The sequence below is a fragment of the Lynx canadensis genome, chromosome B1 (assembly GCF_007474595.2).
Source record: "Lynx canadensis isolate LIC74 chromosome B1, mLynCan4.pri.v2, whole genome shotgun sequence".
Classification (NCBI taxonomy): domain Eukaryota; kingdom Metazoa; phylum Chordata; class Mammalia; order Carnivora; family Felidae; genus Lynx; species Lynx canadensis.
Window position 1 is genome coordinate 43412908 of NC_044306.2, and position 27805 is coordinate 43440712.

Here is a 27805-nt window from a genome sequence, read left to right on the forward strand (position 1 = left end):
ATGTATTGTATATTTGAAATTTTCTTTGTAAATGTTAAATATTTTTGCTATGTAAAGTTGTAGATGTGTTAACCTTATTGTAATCATTTCACAATATATACTCGTATGAAGTCATTACATTGTGCACCTTAAACTTACACAATGTTATATGCCAATTATATCCCAATAAAGTTTGGGAACAAAATTTTTAAAAAAATTTTTTAATGTTTATTTTTAAGAAAGAGAGACAGAGACAGAGCATGAGTGGGCGAGGGGCAGAGAAAGAGGAAGACACAGAATCTGAAGCAGGTTCCAGGCTCCAAACTGTCAGCACAGAGCCCGATGTGGGGCTTGAACTTAGGAACCGTGCGATCATGACCTGAGCTAAGTCAGACATTTAACCAACAGAGCCACCCAGGCACCCCAGGAACAAAATTTTAAAGATAAAAGCATATTCTTACTCCAATCCTATCTGAACATCTGCCATTTACTTTTTTCATACTTTGCTTCTTTTTTCTTTAGATTTCCAGTTAAGTTTTCTGGTTGTGGGGCAATTATTCAGGAATTCTTTAAATGCTTTAAATAAAGAGCACTTAATTGATTGTAACAATAACTGAACTGCAAAGGAACAGAAGACTTTACCAGAAGATGGTAAAGAGAATTTACCTAACAACAATAACAAAAAAATCTAATCTAACTTCTTGACCCCATGTAAGGTAGGGTGTTAAAAAATAAGACCTTACTAAAGAGGGTTGCTTCAGATGCATGTTGATCATAGGAATGTCTCAACAGGTACAAGAAAGATTTGTAACAGTTGGGAAAGAAGAATCATCAGGCATATGTACATGAGACTTCTGGAAATGACAGATTACCAAATGGACTGAAGTGTAAGAAGGGTCCAGTGTACTTGGATATAATACAATGGGAAAGGCAGATAGGATATTGACATACTTCCCAGCTCTTTGAAACAGTATTTCAAGAAATTTAATGCTGAGCTACTCTAAAATAGATTGCCTCTTACCTTGCAATCTTGTGTGCAACATTCCCCGGAGCCACACTGTTTATTTGCTTTCATTGAACATGTTTTAGGATCACAGCAGTCTTTATGTGTACAATTCTGTAAACAAATAGACAAATTCAAACTGTCTCTTCTGACATCACTTATGATAATTTGTCTTTTAAATCATACAGAGAAAGACAGATACCATATGTTTTTACGCTTATGTGGATCCTGAGAAACTTAACAGAAGACCATGGGGGAGGGGAAGGAAAAATAAAGGTTAGAGAGGGAGGGAGCCAAACCATAAGAGACTCTTAAAAACTGAGAATAAACTGAGGGTAGATGGGGGGTAGGAGGGAGGGGAAAGTGGGTGATGGGCATTGAGGAGGGCACCTGTTGGGATGAGCACTGGGTGTTGTATGGAAACCAATTTGACAATAAATTTCATATTATAAATAAATAAATAAATAAATAAATAAATAAATAAATAAATATTTTTAAAAAGCAAAAAAAAACTTGCCAATTTCACCTAAATTGTCAAATTTATTTACATAAAGTAGTTTTTAATATTCCTTATGTACCCTCTTTCATTACTGATACTGGGAATTTCTTTCTTTTCCTCATTTCTCTTTCATCAGAACAGCAGGAGATTTATCAAATATATTGATTATTTTCAAAGCATTGGCTTTTATTTTCATTGATATTCATTTTCTGATTTCTATCTCATTGATTTCTACTTTTATCTTTATCATTATTTCCTTCTACTTATCATGGATTTAATTGGACTAATATTTTAGTTACCCGAAGTAGCATTCTTAATCATTGATTTTAGACCTTTCTTCTCTCCATTATAAGCATTTGTAGCTATAGATTTTCCTCATAACACTATAATTCAGTTTTAACTGAATCTCATAAATTTCGATGTTATGTTTAAATTTTCATTAACTGTTAAAAATATATCCTAATTGCTTTTGTAATTTCTTCTTTGAGCCAAGGGCCATTTAGAAGTGGTAGCTTAATTTCTAAATATTTGGGAACTTTCCAAGATATCTTATTATTCTTGATTTCTAATTTAATTCTCAACAAAAAATAAATATTTTGAGATTTATTTCATGTCACAAAATGTAGTACATCCTGATGAATATTCCAAGTTCCCTTGAAAGTAATTTTTATATTGTTATTAAATATAGTGGCCTGTAAATATCATTATATTAAGGTGGTTGGTAGTAGTATTATTCAGGTCTTCTACATCCTTACTGATATTTTTGTCTAGTTCTTCTATCACTTACTAAGAGATGTGAAATAAACCTCCAAATAAGATAGTGCTTCATGAAATTTGAAGATCTACTGTGTGTGTGTACATGTAGATATATTTTTATAAGTGTATACATATTTATTATTGTTATAACTTCCTTATGTATTTATCCTTTTATAATTTTGAAGCATTAGTATATCTCTATTTTATATATTAATATAGCTCTTATTAGCTCTCTTATATTTACTGTTTACTTGTTATATCCTTTTCCATTCTATTATTTTCTGCCAAACAGAGCATTTGGGCTTAAAATATATCTCTTGTCTCTTGATTTTTATGTAGTCTGATAATCTCTGGCTTCTGATCAGAGTGCTTGGCCTATTTACATTGAATGTAACTATTAATATTTATGTATTTCAATTTGTTATTTTACCATTTGTTTCCATTTATTTCATCTTGTTTTTGTTCCTCAATTCTTCTCTTCTTGTCTTATTTTGTGCTGATGAAATATGTTTGGCATGTCATTAAAACTCCTCTATTGGCTTTTTAGCTGTATCTCTGCATAATTTTTCAATATTTGCTCTGGGATTTATAGTATGTATCTTTCAAATACTCTAATCTACTTAGAGTTAATACTGATTTTCTTCACGTAAATAATAGAAATCTTGCAACAGCTTATTTCACCTTCCACATTTAGTGCTGCTGCTGTTATTGTATAGATGTAGATATGTAGATACACACACATATACACATAATGTGTATATGTACGTATATATTTTTGTGTGTTTATATGCATATAAACATATATGCATCCATATCCACAAACATACCCCTACATATTTGTATATTTAGTATATATACATACAAATACATATTTATAGGCACATAGATGTATCACTTATGCAGTGAATAAGTGTGTATATATTTACATATCTGTGCATGTATATAATGTAGTCAGTAAAATTAAGAGCAGAAAAGAAAGCATACATATAACTATTTATTTTTACCCACATATTTACCAATTCCTGTGTTCAGGAATTTTTAATTCTTCAAACATTTTAAAATCTTAGGATATTCTGTAGTACAAGTTTACTGTGACATATTGTTTTAGCTTTTGCTTAACTGAGAATAACTTTATTTGCTTCCATTTTAAATGATAATTACTTTGATTCTAGAAATCTTGATTGTTGACCTTTTTTTTTCTTTCATCACTTTTTGTCATTTCAAAGTCTACTGACCTCCATTATTTGTTATAAGAAGTCAGCTATGAATTTTGTATCACTGTATTGTGCATCTAACCTGTTTTTTTAGGCTGAAATTAAGTTTTTCTTTTTATCTTGGGGCTTTGGGAGGTTTTACTACTCTAAGTATAGAGGTGGGGTTTTTTTGTGTCTATATGCTTGTAGTTTGCTGAGCATCTTGGATCTGTAAGCAAAAGTTTTCCTTCAAATTTGAAAAATAATCAGCATTATTCCTGCATATTTTTTTCTGCCACCTACTTTCTTTTCTTTATCTTGAAATCCAATTACACCTACATTGGACCACTTAATATTTCCTTTCAGGTGGACTCAGTTGGTTAAGCGTCCAACTCTTGGTTTTGGCTCAGGTCATGATCTCACGATTCATGGGTTCAAGTCCTGTATTGGGCTCTGCACTAACAGTGTGAAACCTGTTTGGGATTCTCTCTCTCTCCTTCGCTCACTGCCCTTCCCCAGCTCGAACTTTGTCTCTCTCTCTCTCTCTCTCTCTCTCTCTCTCTCAAAATAAATAAATAATTTTTAAGAAAAATGTTTCTGGGGTGCCTGGGCGGTTCAGTTGGTTAAGTATCTGACTTTGGCTCTTGGAGCCTGGAGCCTGCTTCGGATTCTGTGTCACTTTCACTGCCCCTCCCCTGTTTACAGTCTGTCTGTCTCTCTCTCCCCCCAAAATTAAATGAATAAACATTAAAAAAATTTTAAGAAAAAATAAAAAATATCTACTCTCAGGTGTCTGAGGTTTTTTGCTATTTTTCTTCAACTTTTTTTCTCTCTATTCTACAGATCATATTTTCTTAATGTTCTGTTGGTCAAGTTCATTGATTACTCTGCTTTTGGTCAAGTTCACTGATTCTGCTTTTGTTGTACTTTTCACTTCTAGACTTTAAATTTATGTGGTTTTTGTAGTTAACTTATATCTGTTAAGATTCTCTAGCTGCTCACTTACTATGATAATTTTTCCTTAAATGGTTTGAGCATAATGTCCTTTCATGCTCCTAATATTCAAAATAACTACTGTGAAGTCTTTATCTGCAAAATACAATATATTTGGACTTCTCAGAGTCAGTTTCCCTTAACTGCGTATTTTCCTAAATATGGTTCACATTTTCCTAATTTTCTGAATGTCTATTAATTTTTTATTAATAAGTTAGACAATATAGATACAATGATATAATGCCCATATTCAGCTGTGACCTTCTAGAGGCTTTTTTTTTCTAACAGGAAATTAAGTAACCTGGAAACAAACCGTAAGCTTTGTTTCCCCTACAATGTACCGCAGCTATCTTTGCTCAATTCATATGGCTTCCAACTGCTGAATTTTTAGCCAGATTCCCTGATGTAATGTAGCATTCATGCAAGGATTTAGGCAGAGACAGTACTTAGATTTCAGGGTATAATCTACCTGTAATTGCCTTGTTTCTGAAGATTCCTCTTTAATTTCCAGTTGTAGCCAGTCTCAGGCTCTACATTCTGATAAATGAAACCAGTAGGGCTTTGGATTTCTGCTGCCTGAATTGCACATGGTTAGAAAATATTCTCTTAAAAAAATCATCGAACTCACAGGGTTCACCTGGTGCACCGGTGTCTTTCAATGGTCTCACCCTACTTTTTTCCTCCGTGGGGTATTTCTGGACTATGCATATTTTAGCAGTCAGCCAAATATGTGTAAAATTAGTCATCAGATTTTAGGTTTTAGCACTTTCACAGTTGTCTTATTTTCAGGGTTTTCCCCTTAAATTTCCAGTGATTCTCATCCCTGAAATCTGTTTTCTGTCACACCGAGTCAGTAAAGCTGCAATTTTTCACAGCTATTTCATTCTGCCACAACTGTGGAAGTAGAGGAGCACCCAAGACTAGGAAAACATAAACTCACAATTCTTATCTGTTCCAGCTGCAATTTTTCAAGAGTAAACTCTCCTCTGGCTTCTTTCTTTTAAATGTGTTCCAGTGCCATCAAATACACACACACACACACACACACACACACACACACACATACACACATATATAGTAAATATAAATATGTCTATATATAATGTATTACATATTTTTACATATTGTATATTTAATAACATATTAATATATAGTTAATAATATGTTCCATATTTTACAATTGCTGTTTCATTTTATTATCCTATGACTACTTCACTTTGTTGTCAATGCTTCCTCTATCATCTTTCATCTTTCTTTGGGTTTGGTTCTATATTTATATATTTTCTACAGGTGATAGATTTTTTTAAAAAATACTTTTAATTGACATCACCTGCCAATAGCACACTTTTCACTCTATATTAGCAAACAATGCGTTTTGCTATTCCATTGGTAATAGTCTATGGTCTTTAGATATTCCTGTTTTTGTTACTGCTTGATGTTAAAAGTATATTTCTTCAACTCTTTAGACACTCTTTGTGGTAAGTAATTATTTTGTTTGGAGTTGATGCATACACTAAAGAATGTCAGAAGGTAAATATTATCTAAAAGGCTTTTGCTGTCCACTTTAAAAAAATAGCAAAATAGGAAACTTAAAAGCTTCCATCTTCCCCAAAGAAGGTCTTTTTAAATTTATTTTTCTAAAAGACAAGGTCTTCATCTTTTTCTTTTCTATTACACACATATACAGGAAATTTTAAAATTGAAAAAATTTCTACTAACCTTTACAGTGCCACAATCACACTGTTCACCCTGTTCCAATTGTCCATTGCCACATGTCCTTTCCTTTTGTTGTTTATAAACTGGCATTTCAGGAAGGATTCTCTGAAGACATCCAAGGCCGGAATGTGAGGCCAAGTATTTAAAGTCATCCAACGTACAGGTGCTAAAATCCTTTACACCACGAGACAGCCTAAAATATTTTAAAAATGGGTATGACAAAAATTATTGCTGTATATCTCTGCATTTCCACTAATGTATGATGTTTTAGAAAGATATTTAAAAAGCATTATGGGAAAAAAAGCACATTTTCAAAACTATTCATTGCATTGATAATATGTTTTACCATATTTTTAAAATTTCACCATGAAAATTCTTCGAATGAAAAAAAAAATCCAAAATCTTTTCATTGCCATTCATCCTGTTTTAAACAAGATGTGTTATTTACCTGTCTTATGACATTTATTAAACCTTTAAACATAAGAACTGTGTTCACTTTATTTACTTTGCCAATGCCAAACAATTGAATTTTAAATGTTTAGCCTCAGTATTTAGCACATTTTTTATTTTTTTTAATGTCTTGCATTTTTCTTGTAATGCCAATATAAACATGTTTGCATTAACTTAAGTACATATTAGGGCTTTTGTTCAACATAATTAAACATTTTTCAAATAAAAACCTGTGGTTTGAGCTACACAATGGGAGGGGCACCATAAGTACCTGTCTTGACAGTGAGAGAGCTGTTAGCACTCTAGTAATAGCTCAGCATCCAACTAAAACACTATAAAGAATCTGACTTAAGAGTAAAGATTATGTCCTAGACCAGGGGGTGACAAGCTTTTTCTGTAAAGGGCCAGGCAATAAATATTATAGACTAATATGCCATAGACTGTGATACAACTACTCAACTCTGCCACTGTAGTACAAGAGCAACCATAAACAATAGGTAGAACAATAAGCCTAGCTGTATTTCAATAGAATTTTATTTACAAACAGGCTACCACCGAAATTAGCTCGGGGATTGTTGTTTGCTGACCTCTGCCCTAACTAGAATCTACTCTATCTCAATTCCAATAGAGCCTAAATTCAAGCCCTGACAAGATCCCCAGAAGAGAGTGAATTTGGAAGTTCAATCCAGCCAAGTTATAGGGGTTTCAAAATACCCTGAGCTTTCTATAGATCCATATTAACAAAGTGTAAAACCAAGCATATAAAATTCAATATAATTAGCCAATAATTGAATTTCCAAGAATCAATGCTTTTCAGAGGAAGATAGGAGAATCCAAGCTTTCTATTGTATTATCAAAAATATCTAATATGATAATAATAATAATAATAACAACAACAGAAACACAAAAAATAAAAAATGTGATCCATAGTCAATGTAAAAAAAAAAGCAGTCAAAAGAAATCAAAACTGAGATGGTCCAGATGTTACGATTTGGCATACAAATACCTAAATTAAAGCACTATAAATATTCAAATAATTAAAGAAAAATGTTTACATAATTCAGAGTCATAGATTCAATACTCAAAATAGAGCACAACTAATTCAATTTACATAAAGTTCTGAAGCAAGGAAAACTAATTGTAGTAATAAATCAGATCAGTTGTTGCCTGCGGCAAGGATAAAAGGTAGAAGGACAATAAGGGTCACAAAGGAACTTTTGGGGAAATGAAACTGTTGCATAATCTCACTGATACTGTGGTTCAAAGATATTTATGTATTTGTCAAAAGTCATAAACTTGTACACTTACAGTGCACAAATTTTATTGCAGCAAAAATCATACCTTGACAAAGTTGAATTTTTATAAAGTTTATAAATAAAATGCTCAAGAAGATGGTGAAAGAATGGATATTCTTCTGAGTAACCACTTATCCAAGGAAGAAGAAATAAATTTAGTTATTATCTACTTTGTGCCTTTACAAAACTTCGGGGTATCATGGATTCAGTAATCAAAGGATAAAATGAAATAATGAGAAAATATACTGAGCTGATTTAGTCACTGTTTGCAACATATTTACTGAGCACTCTCCTGGGCAATAGGTGTGTAGTAAAAAGTAGACCAAGTACTTCTTAGGGACAAAAAGCATGAACATCAGGAGAAAAATATATGAAACAAATGGAATGTTGAAATGATGAAAAACCCAACAGAAGGGGTGCCTGGGTGGCTCAGTCAGTGGAGCATCTGATTCTTGATTTTGGCTCAGGTCATGATTTCATGGTTCATGGGATTGAGTTCCACACTGGATTCTGCTCTGACAGCACAGAGCCTGCTTGGGATTCTCTCTCTCCCTCTCTGTCTGTCCCTCCCCCACTTATGCATTCTCTCTCTCTCTCTCTCTCTCTCTCTTTCTCTCAAAATAAATAAACTTTAAAAATATATTTAAGAAATAGAGCAGGGAATATGTATTATTAATGGTTCTAAAATAAAGGCTTTTTTCCTTTCTTCAGCAGTCTTTCAATGGGTCATGGTGTTATTATTTATTTACAATTTAATGTCTTTCTAAATAAAAAAAATTCTTAATTGAAACTACTAACATGAATTGTACCACTCATCCCTATACCGTACAATGCCAGTTTTAAATGCAAATATCAAAGCATTTAATTTAGCTTTATGCACAATCACTGAAATTACACAATTCATATGGCTTTTCCTTAGAGGGTGCTTTCAATCTGGCCAGGGGAGAAAAATACAAGTCAGACTCCAGAATGCAGGAAGGAGGAAGAGAGTTTCTCCAGGCATGGAGACACATGGGGGAGGTGGTGGGCCTATTTTGGTTTGTGTTCTGTTGTACTTGAAAAATGTGTATTCTGTGGTTGTTAGGTATAGTGTTCTATAATTGTCAATTACTTCAGTTTGGTTAATAGAAGTGTAAAAGGTCCTAACCAAACAAAAATAAATAAATAAAGGAATATGTGTAATAAAGAAAATTATCTCACACTGCTTTAGGTGACATTGTGCAAACATCTTCTGGACAATAACAAGTGTCAGGATTGTCATAACTCAATCCCAGATTAAAGCCAAGCAACTGCACAATACTGATAGTATATGACTCCAGGGATAAATCCTCTGGATACTAAAGACAAGGAAAAAGAAAAGAGTTAGCTAAGAATACTATAGTATACTATACTATAACAAAATTAAAATTACTATACTATAAAAAATTAGTGTATATTATATATATACTATTCTAAATACAATTATAGTAAAAAAATTAGTACATAAAACTCATTTTTTAAATCAATGCATCCAAGATGCCTATGTAAATGCAATTGTAGTAGAGTTATATAAACATTTGGATAATAGATTTATTAAACATAGATAAGTAAACACAGTAGTTTAATTTCAAAATACTATTCATGACAATATCAGCTATCTTAGCTAATCCAACTGAGTCTCAAACACCATATTATGTTGCCTCTTTGAGTTATTTTAAAGAAAATGACTTTAATCTTTTATTTTAATAATCAATTTTACATTCTCTCTCCAGTAGGCAGACTCTAAAATGAGTCCCAAAGATATCTACCTCCCGGTATTCATGTCTTTGAGTATTTCCATTCCATTGTGTGTAAACTGGACTTTTTGACTTGCCTCTAATTAACTAAATGTAGAGGAACAGATGGTTCACCATTTCCAAGACAGATTATAAAAAGACTGACTTTTTGGATTCTAGGTCTCAGTCTCTCTGTGGGAAGCCAGCTACTATGTCATGAAGTAGTCCTGTAGAGAGGCCCACAGGAATGAGTTTGGAAACAGATTTTCTGAGGTCTACCACAGCCAAATGACTAAGTTTGGAAGAAAATCCTGCCCATGCTGAACCGTGAGATAACCCTGTCAGCTGCTCCTCAATTGTTGACCCACAGAACTCTCTTGTTTTTATCTCTTTAAGTTTTGGCATAATTGGTTACATAGCAATAGAAAACCAAAACACCCTCAATAGGTATATTGTTCATCTTTGGATAGTTTCCAATTTCTACACAAAGATGTTTCCAGAAGCTTCATTCATAATTCCCAAAACTTGCAAGCAACCACAATGTCTTTCAGTAGGTGAACAGATAAATTGTGGCACATTTTAGACAACAGAATGTTATTAAGCACTAAAAACAAACGAGCTATCAAGTCATGAAAAGAAATGGAGGAAGCTTGAGTGCATATTATTAAGTGAAAAAAGGCCAATCTGAAAAGGCTACATATTGTAGAATCCAACTGTATGACTTCCAGAAAAAAACAAAATTGTGGAGACAATAAAAAGCTCTGTGGTTGCAGACAGGGAGGGGAGAAATTAATAGGCAGAACACAGAGGATTTTTAGGGGAGTGAAAACACTTGTTATAATATCATAAATGATAGATATCTATCATCTTTTGCCCTAACTTATGTACAACACCAAGACTGAACCCTAAGGTAAACTATGGACTTTGGGTGATTTTGATGGGTCAATGAGGTTCATCCTTAGTACAAAAATATCCCATTCTGGTGAGGGATGTGGATAATACAGAAGGCTGTGCATGTTAGGGACAGGAGGTATATGGGTAATCTGTGTACCTTTACCCTCAGTTTTGTGGTAAATCTAAAACTGTTCTAAAAAAAAATAGTCTTAAAAAAAAGTGATGGGTTCCTGATGACCCAGGCTAAAGCACTATGAACAGATGGCAAATAAAGAAGAGTTCAGAGAAGGCATCCATGATCCATGAAGACGTTTCTAAATTTTCCATCCCACAATATTGTGCTGGCTACTTAATAGTTCAACCACAGACATTAAAGCAATCAACTGGTGCATCAGACATTTCAGTCCACCTTCAGAGAAAAGCAATTTCATTTAGTTGAAAACTGCTTGAACTCAAGCACCACCTTCTTCCTCCCATCCAAGCTTTTCATCAGGAGCAGCTCTTAGGACAATATACAATGACTTGCCAGGACATTCCTCATCCCCTCCAGAGTTATAGAGATCAATAATATTAACTAAGAAACACATTTCACTTCTTAGAAGACAAAATGCTGGTCTCTTTAAAGAAGCATTCAGTATAACTTTCAATGTTCCTGATAGGTCCCAGATAGCAGGTTCAACTAAGAGGTATAATGGTCTCCTCAAACAATTCCTTTTCAAATTGTAGTCCAGCAAATGGATCCCTAAATGAGTTTCTCTACTGCCCAAGACTTTAATCTCTCTTAATTCAAGGATGCTTAGTTAACTTACACCTCACATCAACATTAAAAACTTTCCCATTACCCTTTCCTACATTTGAAGGGGATATGTCTTGCCTTCATATATAGAAAGACTCATTATATATGAGGTGTTTTAATTTAGTTATGGGAAGGCCTACAAGACTTCTTATACTTCTACCTGTGTTTCTCCCTTTTACTCATAATAAAATGTTTTCTGTGCTGTTTCACACAACTTATGCCCTACTATATAAAAGTCTTCTCTTTTATTACCCCTTAAATTTGGTAATGTATCAAACTGTATTAATGGGCTAATTGTATTAATGATGTATTTTATGTATTGTGATGCTTTAATATCTGGGGCTTTGCCAATGCTAGACTTCCCATCCCAGGGTTACCCAATTTCTTAAAATAGTAAACAACTTACCTGCAAGTGTATCTTTCATATGCAAATCAATGAACCTAGAGCCCATATGCCCTATCCCTTCTTTTATTAGGCTGACATACCCTAGGCCACTCTTCATCTGCCCAAACCACACCAGAGTTAAGTACCAGACAACTAGGTACAGCCTCCATGCGAGAAAGACTGCTGAAATTATTTAAATGAGCCAATCCAAGACCTGCTTACCTTGCCTTACCCATTCCTCCCCAAAGAAACAACAACAGAAGTTTTTGTCCATGTTACCCCTTGCTCACTACACTGCCTGAACAATCTTGGTGCTTCCTTGTATGCTCCCTGCATGGTGTGCCTTCTGTTTCTAGGGAACTGTATGATAAACTTCTTCCTGCTTGACAGTCATTTTTTTTTCAATATATGAAATTTATTGTCAAATTGGTTTCCATACAACACCCAGTGCTCATCCCAAAAGGTACCCTCCTCAGTACCCATCACCCACCCTCCCCTCCCTCCCACCCCCCATCAACCCTGTTTGTTCTCAATTTTTAAGAGTCTCTTATGCTTTGGCTCTCTCCCACTCTAATCTCTTTCTTTTCCCCTTCCCCTCCCCCATGGGTTTCTGTTAAGTTTCTCAGGATCCACATAAGAGTGAAAACATATGGTATCTGTCTTTCTCTGTATGGCTTATTTCACTTAGCATCACACTCTCCAGTTCCATCCACGTTGCGACAAAGGGCCAGATTTCATTCTTTCTCATTGCCACGTAGTACTCCATTGTGTATATAAACCACAATTTCTCTATCCATTCATCAGTTGATGGACATTTAGGCTCTTTCCATAATTTGGCTATTGTTGAGAGTGCTGCTATAAACATTGGGGTACAAGTGCCCCTATGCATCAGTACTCCTGTATCCCTTGGGTAAATTCCTAGCAGTGCTATTGCTGGGTCATAGGGTAGGTCTATTTTTAGTTTTTTGAGGAACCTCCACACTGTTTTCCAGAGTGGCTGCACCAATTTGCATTCCCACCAACAGTGCAAGAGGGTTCCCGCTTCTCCACATCCTCGCCAGCATCTATAGTCTCCTGATTTGTTCATTTTGGCCACTCCCACTGGCGTGAGGTGATATCTGAGTGTGGTTTTGATTTGTATTTCCCTGATGAGGAGCGACGTTGAGCATCTTTTCATGTGCCTGTTGGCCATCCAGATGTCTTCTTTAGAGAAGTGTCTATTCATGTTTTCTGCCCATTTCTTCACTGGGTTATTTGTTTTTCGGGTGTGGAGTTTGGTGAGCTCTTTATAGATTTTGGATACTAGCCCTTTGTTCGATATGTCATTTGCAAATATCTTTTCCCATTCCGTTGGTTGCCTTTTAGTTTTGTTGGTTGTTTCCTTTGCTGTGCAGAAGCTTTTTATCTTCATGGGACCCAGTATTCATTTTTGCTTTAATTTTCCCCTCATACTCCTGGATTTTTTTTTTATCTCTCTTTTTCTCAGCTTCCTCTTCTTCCATAATTTTATCTTCCAGTTCACCTATTCTCTCCTCTGCGTCTTCAATCCGAGCTGTGGTTGTCTCCATTTTATTTTGCAGCTCATTTATAGCATTTTTTAGCTCCTCCTGTCTGTTCCTTAGTCCCTTGATCTCTGTAGCAAGAGATTCTCTGCTGTCCTTTATACTGTTTTCAAGCCCAGCGATTAATTTTATGACTATTATTCTAAATTCACTTTCTGTTATATTGTTTAAATCCTTTTTGATCAGTTCGTTAGCTGTCGTTATTTCCTGGAGATTCTTCTGAGGGGAATTCTTCCCTTTTGTCATTTTGGATAGTCCCTGGAGTGGTGCAGAACTGCAGGGCACTTCCCCTGTGCTGTCTTGAATAACTTGCGTTGGTGGGCGGGGCCTCAGTCAGACCTGATGTCTGCCCCCAGCCTACCGCTGGGGACACAGTCAGACTGGTGTGTACCTTCTCTTCCCCCCTCCTAGGGGTGGGATTCACTGTGGAGTGGCATGGCCCGTCTGTGGTACTTGTACACTGCCAGGCTTGTGGTGCTGGGGATCTGGCGTATTAGCTGGGGTGGATCAGCAAGTTGCACTGGGGCGGGAGGGGCAGGTTCAGCTTGCTTGTCCTTCGTGATCTGCTTCAGGAGGAGCCCTGCAGCACCGGGAGGGAGTCAGACCAGCCGCAGGAGGGATGGATCCGAAGAAGCACAGCGTTGGGTGTTTGCGGGGTGCAAGCAAGTTCTCTGACAGGAACTGGTTCCCTTTGTGGTTTCGACTAGGGGATAGGCGAGGGAGATGGCGCTGGCAAGCACCTTTGTTCCTGGCCAAGCTGAGCTCTGTCGTCCAGGGCTCAACAAGTCTCCCTCTCGTTGTCCTCCAGCCCTCCCACTCTCCGAGCACAGCTGTTAGCTTATAACCCTCCAGATGTTAAGTCCCACTTGCTGTCTGAACACACTCTGTCCGGCAACTCCACTTTTGCAAGCCAGACTTGGGACCTCTGCTTGGCCGGTGGGCTGCCCCTCCGCCCCAGCTCCCTCCCTCCAGTCCGTGTATCCCGCACCACCTCTCCGCCCTCCTACTCTCTTCCATGGGCCTCTCCTCTGTGCTTGGCTCCAGAGAATCCGTTCTGCTAGTCTTCTGGTGGTTTTCTGGGTTATTTAGGCAGGTGTAGGTGGAATCTATGTGACCAGCAGGAAGAGGTGAGCCCAGGGTCCTCCTATGCCGCCATCTTCCCCTCTTCCATGACAGTCATTAACATGTCTGTATGTCTTTTAATATCTGATGAAAATAAATCCTAGGTAACCTTAAATTTTTTTCCCATCTAGATTAGTGCTATTTTAGTTCAGTTAGCTTAGTCTAGTTAATTAAAACTACATTACAATTAAGTTAGTTGCAAGTGTATATGTAAACTCTAGGACAAATGCTTAAGTAGGTTTCTTAATATAACTGATGATATGATGAGAGGAGAGGAAATGGAATCCTATGAAATGTACAATGAAAACCATAGAAGACAAAAAAGAGAAAGATTAAAAAAGAAAAAAACAGGACAATGAATAGAAGATAAAATTCAACATCAATTTATGATTAAAATTGCTCATCAAAGTGAGTTTAGAGGGAACGTACCTTAACATAATAAAGGCCATATATGGTAAGCTCACAGCTATCATACTCAAAGGTGAAAAACTGAGAGCTTTTTCTCTAAGATCACAAACAAGACAGGAATTCCATTACTGTTACTTTTATTTAACATAGTATTGATAGTCCTAGCCAAAGAAATTAGGCAAGAAAAAAAAAGGCATCCAATTGAAAGAAGTAAACAGTGATTATTTGCAAATATAGAAAACCTTAAAACTCTACCAAAAAAAAAATAACTGCTAGAACTAATAAATTCAGTAAAGTTGCAGTGTACAAAATCAATATATAGAAATCTGCAGCATTTCTATACACTAATAACTAACTATCAGAAAGAGAAGTTAAGAAAACAATCCCATTTACAATTGCATTAAAAAGAATAAAATAGCTGGGAATAATTTTTTTAATTTTTTAAATGTTCATTTTATTTTTGAGAGAGAGAGAGGGCATGAGCAAGGAAGGGGCAAAGAGAGAGGGAGACACAGAATCTGAAGCAGGCTCCAGACTCCAGGCTTTCAGCACAGAGTGTGACCTGGGACTCAAACCCACAAACCATGAGTCATGATGTAGTCGGAGTCGGACAGTTAACTGATTGAGCCACCCACGTGCCCCAATATCTAGGAATAAATTTAACTGAGAAGATGAGAAACCTGCACATTGAAACTATAAGATATTGATGAAAGAAACTTAAGATGACACAAATAAGTGGAAAGATATTCTATGACTGGAAGAATTAATATTGTTAAAATGCCCATATTCCCCTTCTAGACCAGGAGCTAAGATGGGAGAATAGTAGGGGGACCCTAGAATTGCCTTTTCCCTCAAACACAGCTAGATAAATGCCAAATCATTCTGAACACCCAGGAAATCAATCTGAGGACTGAGAGAACAAACTGCACAACTAGAGGGAGAAAAGAGGCCACATCATGGAAGGTAGGAGGTTCAGAGATGTGACTGGGGGGAGAAAAGAATCACCCATGCAGTGGAGGGGAGGAAGCCCTGATCAAGGAGAGAGGAAAGAGAGAGAAAAAACAGGGTGCAGGGCATTGCACAATAAAAACACATCCCCCAAATCACAGATTGGCAAAACAAGAGGGACTGATGATTGCAAGTTTTTACAAGCAGCATAGCCCAAAGTCTTAAGTTTTATAAGTCCACACCATCACAGGGTGGAGTCTGGTGGGTATAGAGGTGCTCCAGTGGAGAAGGGGTACAGAGGCCCTGGAGCAGATACCGTGGTCTGAATATCCCCTGGGTCCCACTGGAAGGGACAGTGCCCCTTCTTAGAGTGCATTTGGGAAAGATGGCACTGCTTTTCTGGGGACAATAGAGCTGGTGGGCACCATTGAGCTTCCCCATTCATTAGCATAGGAACAGAGGCACCCGCTGAGGGCAGCTAACCTGAACTCTGGCTTTGTGCTGTTCTTTACCATAAACTCCAAGCCCCTGTACATTCACGCGACTTCTCTTCTGGGACAAACTGGCACCAGCCACAGCACAGCAAGACCTCCCCCAAAAGATCAGCACAAATCTGTGCTGCAGTGGGTCCCTAAAATTTGAAGTTTTGAAACACAGCTCGTGTGCCAGAGATAAAACACAGGAGCACTGTTATACCAGGTGGACAGATGGCTCAGACAAAGACAGGGTGAAGTAAAAGATCTGAAGGATGCCTGGGACAATTGAGGGGAGGTTATTTGCTCTTCTGTGGGGAATTCCTGAACAGTGGTGGGCATGAACTCCCCTCTCCAAGATGATAGAGCTGGCTGACACAATTTCTACCCCTGCCCATCAGCACCGATGGACTTCAGTGAATGGCGCACACTTGTCACCACACAGTGGACAAGGTCCAAATAATACCCGCTGTAGACAAGGAAAAACCCTTCAGAGGACTGATCAGTAGTTAAGAGCAGTGAAAACACAACAGCAAAGTGCACATAGCATATACCAGAAACACTTCCTGAAGTTCAAGGCCCTGGACAGTATATGAGTTCATATCTACCAGTAATCACTCTGAATGTAAATGGATTAAATGCTCCAATCAAAGGACATATGGTATCAGAACAGATTTAAAAAAATGAAACCCATCTATATGGTGCCTACAAGAGACTCATTTTAGACCTAAGACACCTGCAGAGTGAACGGGAAGGGATGGAGAACCATCTATCAAGCTATGAGACATCAAAAGAAAGCAGGAGTAGCTGTACTTATATCAGACAAACTAGATTTTAAAACAAAGACTGGAACAAGGATGAAGAATGGTACTATATCATAATAAAGGGGTCTATCTGTGAAAACATGGAGCTTGCGTGAGATTCTCTCTCTCTCTCTCTCTCTCTCTCTCTCTCTACCTCTCTCCCCACTCGCACTTTCTCTCTCTCTAAAAAAAGTAATAAATAACAAATACAACAAAACTCATTGATATCAATACAGTAGTAGTGGGGACCTTAACACCCCACTACAACAATGGACAGATCATCTAAGCAGAAAATCAAAAAGGAAACAATGGCTTTGAATGACACATTGGACCAGATGGACTTAACACATATATATCATCCTAAAGGAGCAGAATACACATTTTTTTCTAGTGCATATGGGACATTCTCCAGAAGAGATCATATGCTGGGTCACAAATCAGGCCTCAACAATACAAAAAGACTGAGGTCATAACATGCATATTTTCTAACCAATATGCTATGAAACTTGGAAGTCAACCACAAGAAAACATTTGGAAAGCCCAAAAATAAATGCAGGATAAAGAACATCCTACTAAAGACTTAATGGGTTAACCAAGAAATTAAAGAAGAAATAAATACATGGAAACCAATGAAAATGAAAACACAACGGTCCAAAACTTTCAGGATACAGCAAAAGCAGTCCTAAGAGGGAAGTATATAGCAATACAGAGCTTTCTGAAGAAGAAGGAAAAGTCTCAAGCACACAACCTAACCTTACACCTAAAGGAGCTAGAAAAGGAATAGCAAATGAAGCCTAAATCCAGCAAAAGAAGGGAAATAATATAAACTAGAGCAGAAATAAATGACATAGAATTTTTAAAAAGTAGAAAAGATCAATGAAGCTAGGAACTGGTTGTTTAAAAAAAATTAATAATATTGATAAACCCCTAGCCAGACTTACCAAAAAGAAAGAGAAAGGATCTAAATAAGTAAAATCACAAATGAGATAACATCACAGAAGTACAAATAATTATAAGAGAATATTATGAAAAATTATATGCCAACAAATTGAGCAATTAGAAGAAATGGAAAGAATTTTCCATAGAAACATATAAACTACCAAAACTGAAACAAGAAGAATAGAAAATTTGAGGGGCGCCTGGGTGGCGCAGTCGGTTAAGCGTCCGACTTCAACCAGGTCACGATCTCGCGGTCCGTGAGTTCGAGCCCCGCGTCAGGCTCTGGGCTGATGGCTCAGAGCCTGGAGCCTGTTTCCGATTCTGTGCCTCCCTCTCTCTCTGCCCCTCCCCCGTTCATGCTCTGTCTCTCTCTGTCCCAAAAATAAATAAACGTTGAAAAAAAAATTCTTAAAAAAAAAAAAAAGAAAGAAAGAAAATTTGAACAGATCCATAACTAGCAAAGACTGAATAAGTAACCAAACATTTCCCAATAGACAAAAGTCCAGGGACAGATGGCTTCCTGGGGGATTTATACCAGAAATTAGAGAAGAAATAATACCTGTTCTCAAACTGTTCCAAAACGTGGAAATGGAGGGAAAACTTCCAAACTCATTCTCCAAAGCCAGAATCACCTTCAATCCAAAACCAGACAAGGACTCCACTAAAATAGAAAATTATGGGGCCAATATCCCTAATTAATATGGATGCAAAAATTTCTAACAAGATAATAGCAAATCATATCCAACAGTACATTAAAAGAATTACACGCCACAATCAAATGGGATTTAGTTGTGGTCTGCAAGAGTGGTTCAATATTTCCAAATTAATCAACGTGATACACCACATTAATAAAGAAAGAATAAGAACCATGTGATCCTTCCAATAGATTCAAAAAAGAATTTGACAGAATGCAGCATCCATTCTTCATAAAAACCCTCAACAAAATAGGGATACAGGGAACATACCTCAATATCATTAAAGCCATATACAAAAAACCCACAGCTAACATCATCCTCAATGGGGAAAACCTGAGAACTCTTCCTCTATGGTCAGGAACAAACCTGATATCCACTCTCACCACTGTTACCTAACATAGTACTGGAAGTCAGCAATCAGACAACAAAAAGAAATAAAAGGCATTAAAATCAGCAAGGAAGAAATCAAACTTTCACTATTTGTAGATGACATGATACTCTATATAGAAAACCCAAAAGACTCCACTAGAAAATGTCTAGAACCAAAACACAAGTTCAACCAAATCACAGGATACAAAATCAACATACCAAAACTGTTGCATTTCTATACACCACTAATGAAACAGAAGAAAGAAATCAAAGAATCAATCCCATTTATACTTGCACCAAAAACCATAAGATACCTAGGAATAAACCTAACCAAAGAGGTAAAGATCTGTCCTCTGAAGAATATAGAACACTGATGAAAGAAACTGAAGATGGCACAGAGAAATGGAAAAACATCCCATGCTCATGGATTGGAAGAACAAATATTGTTAAAATGTCTATACTACCCAAAGCAATGTACACATGTATTGCAATCCCTATCAAAATACCAATAGCATTTTTCACAGAGCTAAAAAAAAATAAACCTAAAATTTGTATGAAATCACAAAAGACCCCAAAGAACTAAAGCAATCTTGGAAAGGAAAAGCAAAGCTGGAGCATCACAATTCCTGACTTCAAGCACAAAGCTGTACTCATCAAGACAGTATGGTACTGGCACAAAAACAAACATGTAGATCCATGGAATAGAATAAAACCCTGAAATGAAACCACAACCCTATGGTCAATTAATCTTCAACAAAGCAGGCAAGAATATCCAATGGAAAAAAGACAGTGTTTTCAACAAATGGTGTTGGGAAAACTGGACAGCGACATGCAGAAGAATGAACCTGGACCACTTTCTTACACCATACACAAAAATAAACTCAAAATGGATGAAAGACCTAAATGTGAGATAGGAAATCATCAAAATCCTAGAGGAAAACACAGGCAGCATCCTCTTTGACCTCAGCTCTAAAAACTTCTAGTATGTATTAAGATACATCTCCAGAGGCAAGGGAAACAAAAGCAAAAATGAACTATTGGGACCTCATCAAGATAAAAAAAAAAAAAAGAAATCTTCTGCATATCAAAGAAAATAATCAATAAAACTAAAAGGCGATCCATGGAATGGGAGAAGATATTTGTAAATGACACATCTGATAAGGGGTTAGTATCCAAAATCTATAAAGAACTTATCAAATTCAACAACCAAAAAACAAATAATCCAGTTAAGAAATAGGCAGAAAACCTGAATAGCCATTTTTCCAAGAAAGACTTAACAGACACTACCAGACACATGAAAAGATGATCAACATCATTCATCATCACAGAATTACAAATCAAAACTATGATGAGATACCACCTCATACCTGTCAGAATATCTAAAATTAACAATACAAGAAAGAACAAATGTTGGCAAAGATGTAGGGAAAGGGGAACCCTCTTACACTGTTGGTGGTAATGCAAACTGGTGCAGTCCTTCTGGAGAACAGTATGGAGGTTTCTCAAAAAGTTAAAAATAGAACTACCCTATGACCCAGCAATTTTACTACTAGGAATTTACCCAAATGATACAAAAATAGTGATTCACAAGGACACATGCACCCCAACGTTTATAGCATCATTATCAACAATAGCCAAATTAGGAAAAGAGCACAAATGTCTATCAACTGATGAATGGATAAAAAAGATGTGGTATATATTTACACAATGGAATACTACTCGGTGATCAAAAAGAATGAAAATTTGCCATTTGCAACGACATGGATGGATCTAGAGTGTATTATGCTAAGCGAAATAAGTCAGTCAAAGCAAGACAAAGACCATAAGAGAGTCTTAACCAAGGACAAAAAACAGAGTTGCTGGAGGGGAGATGGGTAGGGAATGGGCTAAATGGGTGATGGGTATTAAGGAGGTCATCTGTTGTGGTGAGCACTGGGTGTTATATGTAAGTGATGGTTCACTAAATTCTACTCCTAAACCAATATTACACTATATGTTATCCAACTAGAATTAGATAAAAACTGAAACAAAAAAAACATAAGTACCAAAAAGAAAAAGTTGTTTATGAATCAAGAAGTCAGCTTTCACCATACACTGTATCTGCCAGCACCTTGATGTTAGACTTTCTTGCATCCAGAATTGTGACAATATTGGTTGTTTAAGCTCTCCCTCAAAAAAGAGCAATGGTGGAAGCATCAAACTTACTGTTTTCAAACTATATGGTAAACCTATAGTAATCAAAAAGTGTTAGTGCCATAAAAACAGACTCAAAGACCAGTGGAACAGAACAGATAGCCCAGAAATAAACCCTTCCATGTATATGGTCAACTAATATTTATCAAGGGAGCTGAGAACACTCAATTGAGAAAAGATAGTCTCCTCAATAAATTATGTTGGGAAAACTGGATATTCACATGCAAATAACAAAACTGGACCTCTATCTCATACTACTTCCTAAAATTACCTGAAAATGAACTAAATATTTAAACGTAAGAAGTGAAATCATAAAACTCCTATAAGAAAGCATAGTGAAAAATCTCCTTGACATTGGTCTACACAATGATTTTATGGATATAACACAAAACCACAAAAGCAAAAATAAGTAGTACTTATTTAACATAAAAGGTTCTGCACAGCAAAATACCAGTCAATAAAATGAAAAGGCAACCTAGATATTGGGAAAAATATTTTCAAACTATAGATTTGATAAGGGGTTAATATTCAAAATATATTAGGAACACATACAGCTCACTACCAAAACCCAAATAATCTGATTAAGAAATGGTCTAAGAACCTGAATAGACATGTCTCCAAAGAGGATATTCAAATGGCCAACAGGTAGGTGAAAAGGTACATGGTCAGCATCACTAATCATCCGGGAATTACAAATCAAAACCACAAGAGATATCACCTCACACCTAATAGAATGACTATTATCTAAAAGAAAATAGATAATAAATGCTGGTGGAAAAAATGGAACCCTTGTACACTGCTGATGTACATGGGTACCTCCACTATGGAAAACAGTGTGGAGATTCCTGAAAAACGTAAAAATAGGGCTATAATATGAATCGTAAATTCCACTTCTGGGTATATATCTGGAAAAAATAAAACCCTCTGTCTCAAGGAGACATTTTTACCCCATGTTCACTGCGGCCCTATTCACAATAGTCAAGACATGATAACAACCTAAGTGTCCACTGATAGATGAATGGATAAATAAATTGTGATATATATTCATATATACATAATATTCAGTCATAAAAAAGGAGGAAATCCTGCCATTTGTGACAACATGTATGAATCTTGAGAGCATTATGTTAAGTGAAATAAGACAGAGAAAGACAAATATTGTATGATCTCCTCATATGTGGAGTCTAACACAACCAAAATCCTAGAAATAGAGAACAGAGTGGTGGTTTCTAGGGGCAGGAATAAGTGCCAATGGTTAAATAGTACAAACTTCTAGTTTCTGAAGATGCAATGTACAGCATAGTGACTATAATTAACAGTACTGTATTGTACATTTGCAAGTTGCCAATAGAGTAGATCTTAAAGGTTCTTACCACACACACACACACACACACACACACACACGGCAGTTATGTGAGATGTGATGGATATGTTCACTAACCTAACTGTGGAAAACATTTCACAACATAGACATATATCAAATCATTATGCTGTACATGTTAAACAATGATATATGCAAAATTATATTTCATTAAAGCTGGAAAAAATAATGGATCTCCTATATAAATTCATCAAGGTCATATGTAAAAAACATATATAAATAGACCACATATATATACACTAGCAGTGAAAAATTGGAAGATAAATTTAAACAATACCAGTTGCAACAGCATCAGAACATATAAAATCTCTATGAATAAATTTAGCAGATGTATGAAATCTCTACAGAGAATTTTTTAAGGACATCAATAATGGAGACATAAACCATGTTAGTGGATGGGAAGATCCAATGTTGATAATATGTCATTTCCTCTAATTCATTCATAAATTATACACCATCCCAATCAAAATCTAAGCCTGTGTGTGTGTGTGCGTGTGTGTGTGTGTGTGTGTGTGTGTGTGTGTGTGTGTAACTAGAAAAGCTGGTTTTAAAATCTATATGAGAATGCAAAGTTATGTACAATGTAGTACTGACAAAGAACAAAGTCAGAGGACTTAAACTATAGTGATTTCAAGACATTTAATAAAGCCACAATATTCAAGGAAGTAATTTTTAATTTTAAAAAAACTTCTGGAATATTATGACTGGTAGCTATCTTTTTGAAATCTAATCTTCAAACTCTGTTGTTGGCACAATCAGAAACAATTTATTTTTATATTTATATTTTAATGTTATACTGATATTTTAATAGCATTCTTGCTTAACTCGTGTATTCACCTTTTTATTTACAAATTCCTATTATAAAAATTCCAATCAAAACTAAAGTCTTAAAGAATGCCTCAGAAAAACATACATACTAACCACTTATACTCAATAATTATCGTCTGCTTTATTTGCTTCACACACACACACACACACACACACACACACACACGATCTAAAAATTAGTCTTCAGCAATGAAACATTGTTTTCAAAGAAGAATTAACAACAACAATGAAGACCTGGACAATTTCTGATGGTCTTTCCTCAAGTTTTCACTGAGAGAAAACCAAAACTAGGCACTAAGAATAAACACAAATCCTTATGAAATGTATGATTGTTCTCTACCCATAGTAACAACCCCACAACTGTTATTGGATTTATCTAATCAATCAATATGTATTTTATAGGAATAATAACAAGTGAAGAACTGATTTTAATTTTTAAATGTTTTATTTATTTTTGAGACCGACAGAGAGAGAGAGAGAGAGAGAGAGAGAGAGAGAGAGAGAGAATCCGAAGCAGGCTCCATGCTCCAGGCTCTAGGCTCAGGGCTGTCAGCACAGCCCACAGACATGGGACTCGAACTCACAGACCGTGAGATCATGACCTGAGTCGAAGTCGGACGCTCAACCGACTGAGCCACCCAGGCGCCCTAGAACTGATTTTAAATATCTGTCAATAGCAATTTGCTTCATTTTACTTGCTACTAAAACACAACCAATTGTGCAAACGGATCAGTAAAAAAAATCATAGCGCAGACCTTTGAAGTACTTTTAGTTCCCTTCCCCATTTTTTATATAACTTGTAAAAGGAATATAATTCTGTAGTAGGAGATCATTTTTACTTTGCAAAAAAACAGTAGTTATGAACATTTGATGGCTGTTTCTTCCTCCAACAGTCTGCTCATCCCAAACATAATAAAGAATTGAATGCAATAAAAGTTATGTTAAAATAAAAAAAAGTCATGTAATAAAAAAGCACATGAATTTACACCAATTATTAATGTTGTAAGAAGCTGACATGTTTAATAATTAACAATAAAATTACATTGGTTATATAATAAATATTGATACAAGCATGCCACTTTTCAAAACAATTAAACTTTTACTTAGTCAAATATGTTTTTTAAAAATAATATGGCATTGTGATCAGTTTAATTTAAAGTTGTGTTTTTAAAAGCAATTATAGGGGCGCCTGGGTGGCTCAGTCGGTTGGGCATCCAACTTCGGCTCGGGTCATGATCTCACGGTCCGTTAGTTCGAGTCCCACGTCGGGCTCTGTGCTGACAGCTCAGAGCCCGGAGCCTGTTTTGGATTCTGTGTCTCCCTCTCTCTCTGACCCTCCCCCGTTCATGCTGTCTCTCCCTGTCTCAAAAATAAATAAACGTTAAAAAAAAAATAAAAAAAAAAAACAATTATATAGTTTAGTATTAATGCTCCAATTTAGCAATATAAAAACTATTAAAGGATGATTAAACTAATATACTTATTCATTTAAAATATTTAGAAAATTTTAAAACATGAAAATATGAGGATTTGGAAAATAATTACATACCAGAGCAACTCCTACAGCATAATTCTTATTACATATTTTCCCAGGAAATGTGGCTCCTATAAAACTAGGATGTTTCTTGAAGCTAAAAAATAATAATTTTCCTCAGAATTGCATTTAAGAATGGTATTATTAATGATAATCATTTTCATAGCAACAATTATCAATTACTATGTCCTAAGCACTATGCTACTCTGAATTAAACTATTTAAATATATGTTTTTCAAATCGTCATTGTTAAGAATATTTCGATATTTTGTAAATTGTAAATTTAATAAACTTCCAGAAGTGTAATAAGGATAAGGCCTAATAGCTTATGCAAAAGGCTACTGCACTAACGTTTATAGTTTTTATTCTGGTTTCCTGTACATTCAGTTTTCTGTGATCTCCTTAAAGATGCATAGATTTTTCTGTGCATTAGATTCTAGAGCATGTATAAATTCTATATATTGATGTTATTTAAAAAACAAATGGAGACAAAAATGTAGAGAGAGCAAGTAGTATAACAAGGAAAGCCAAAGAAATTATATCACTCATCATTAACCTTCTTTAGTTATTTCAGTATTTTCATGTAATTTTACTTTTATCAGGTCATTTTATGTCAGTTGGTAAAAGTTTTTAAGTCTTGCCTCACATTAGCTCCTTGAAAACAAGGACTTCTAAATTTACATGTTTTTCCCATCCCATGGTGTCTATCAAATTTATAGGACACAGTATATATTCATTAAATGCTTATTTTCATAATTAACATATGAAATCATTTTGGGTTATTCGTTTAATACTATACAAAAATGGAATACTATACTCACGCAAATAAGTATGCAGTCTGATGAGGTTGGGAGACATGTTTGTATTTCCATTCTAAAAATCTAGATAATATAATATTAGGATTCCCTGTAGTAGAAATTTTGTTTTTATTTGACCAGATTTCTATGGAAGATATTACAACAGTCAGTTTCAACTGTGAAAGTATCTAAAAAAATAATAATAATAAATTTTAAATAAATTTTAATTAAATTATATTAAACTTTCATAAAAATGCATATGACATTTAATGCAGTATTTTGATTATAGGAACTCCAACAGTACAACAAAATATTATACACATCAATTCATATTACCTACACTTTTACAAAATATATAAACAAAATACATAAAAACTTACAGTGTTAACAAAGCCAATTATCTGAATAATCTTCTGTGTTACAACCTTTATATCAGAGCCCATGTAATCAAACTGAAAAAGATAAATTATTTTTAAAAACTAGTGGATGCCATCAAGAAAATATCACATACCTTTCACCTATACAATGTGCTATATTCGAAAGTAGCCACAGGACTATATTCTAGTTGAAATCTAGGAAATCAATATATATATAATATATAATTAAATAATTTATAACTTAATGTATATAATAAGTAAATAAAAATATTTAATAACATGACTTTAATGTTTAATGCACTCAACTTGTGGCATTACTTAATATTTATGAAAATTTAATCATAAGTTTTTGATGTGGTATTTTAAAATGTACTTATTCTAAAATAATAACATGTAATCACAAACCAAAACATATAAGCATGAAGAGGGGGAAAATACTTTTTTTGGAGGGGTAGGAGAGCCTTAATGAGAGGTTCACTTTTAAAGTGATTCTGGATAATGTGTTTGGAAATATTCTTTCTCATCACCAATAAGCTCTTTCTATGTCTAACTGCCTAAAAATGCCAAGACAATATTAAACAACAATGGTGATATCACCATTGTGAGCTTTGCTCTGGATTTTTCATTGGAAAACCTCATAAATTTCATCATTAGGTGGTATTCAGTTTATGAGTATTCTAGATCATGTTGAGAAAAACTATTTATATATCTCCCTATTTACTAAAATTTTTATTAAAAATGGAGTTGAATTTTTATCAGCAGCATTTTGATAATGATTGATAATTACTTTTGTCTTCTGACCTATTGATGCAATGCATTTCATTAATATGTTACTTAACACTAAGCCATCATATTCCTTGATCAAAACATTACATTCTATTAATATGCTATTAAAATTAATACTGCTCTAATATGGACATGTTGCTCATGTGTTTTTATGTGTGTACACACTTTATCATAATGGAGCAAATGAATGTTGCTTAGTAATTATTATAGCACTACTTAAAATTAAGTTGTATGTTTTTCACATACCCTAAAATTGTAGTAGTATATGAACTATGTTTTCCCAAACACTTAAAAACTTTCCTTTAAAACTATCTATACCTAACACTGGCAACTGAATCTATTAAAATTCTTTTTTTTTCCATCTTTTTTGTGATACAACTTATATATAACATTATGTAAGATTAAGGTGTACAACATGATGAATTTGACTTAAATTCGTATCTCCTTTGGAGAATTCATCAAATTTGCATTTGTTTGTTTTACTCTTCTCCAAGGCCATAGTTATATCATCTTGATCGTTTCTAAACCATGTTTTTTTTTTCTTTTTGCTTAATAGCACTTTCTACCCATTTATTTTTGTTTTCAATAACCAGCTCTTAGATTTACTTATTCATTTTAATGTTCCTGTGGCTCAACTTATTAACTATTGCCTGCTTGCCTCACATTCCTCTTGCTTTACAGTTTTAGAACTTAAGTCTTGGTACAATTCTCTGTGGTAGGCATTCTCCCTCTTAACCAATATTCAGCTCTCTTCTAGTCCAGGAATGCTTCCTTTTTAAATATAAGCAGGCCAGTTCACTTTGGACGATGGAATGAGGACAAAAGTGATAAATGTCACTTCTGAGAGAAAGTATTTCCCTACTGTGGCTCATGTCTG

At 35.1% G+C, this 27805-nt stretch overlaps 1 protein-coding gene across 1 annotated transcript in view; it reads right to left on the bottom strand.

Annotated features, from left to right (window-relative positions):
• LOC115512949 (disintegrin and metalloproteinase domain-containing protein 5-like) overlaps nucleotides 1–27805 on the bottom strand; it is a 130587-nt gene that overhangs the window by 63707 nt on the left and 39075 nt on the right. Inside the window, exons 8-13 of the mRNA XM_030314464.1 lie at nucleotides 26146–26217; nucleotides 25790–25953; nucleotides 24984–25065; nucleotides 9085–9221; nucleotides 6143–6332; nucleotides 1001–1096 (exon numbers count right to left, since the gene is read on the bottom strand). Coding sequence (XP_030170324.1) covers nucleotides 1001–1096; nucleotides 6143–6332; nucleotides 9085–9221; nucleotides 24984–25065; nucleotides 25790–25953; nucleotides 26146–26217 — 741 coding nt within the window. The remainder of the gene's footprint in view (nucleotides 1–1000; nucleotides 1097–6142; nucleotides 6333–9084; nucleotides 9222–24983; nucleotides 25066–25789; nucleotides 25954–26145; nucleotides 26218–27805) is intronic.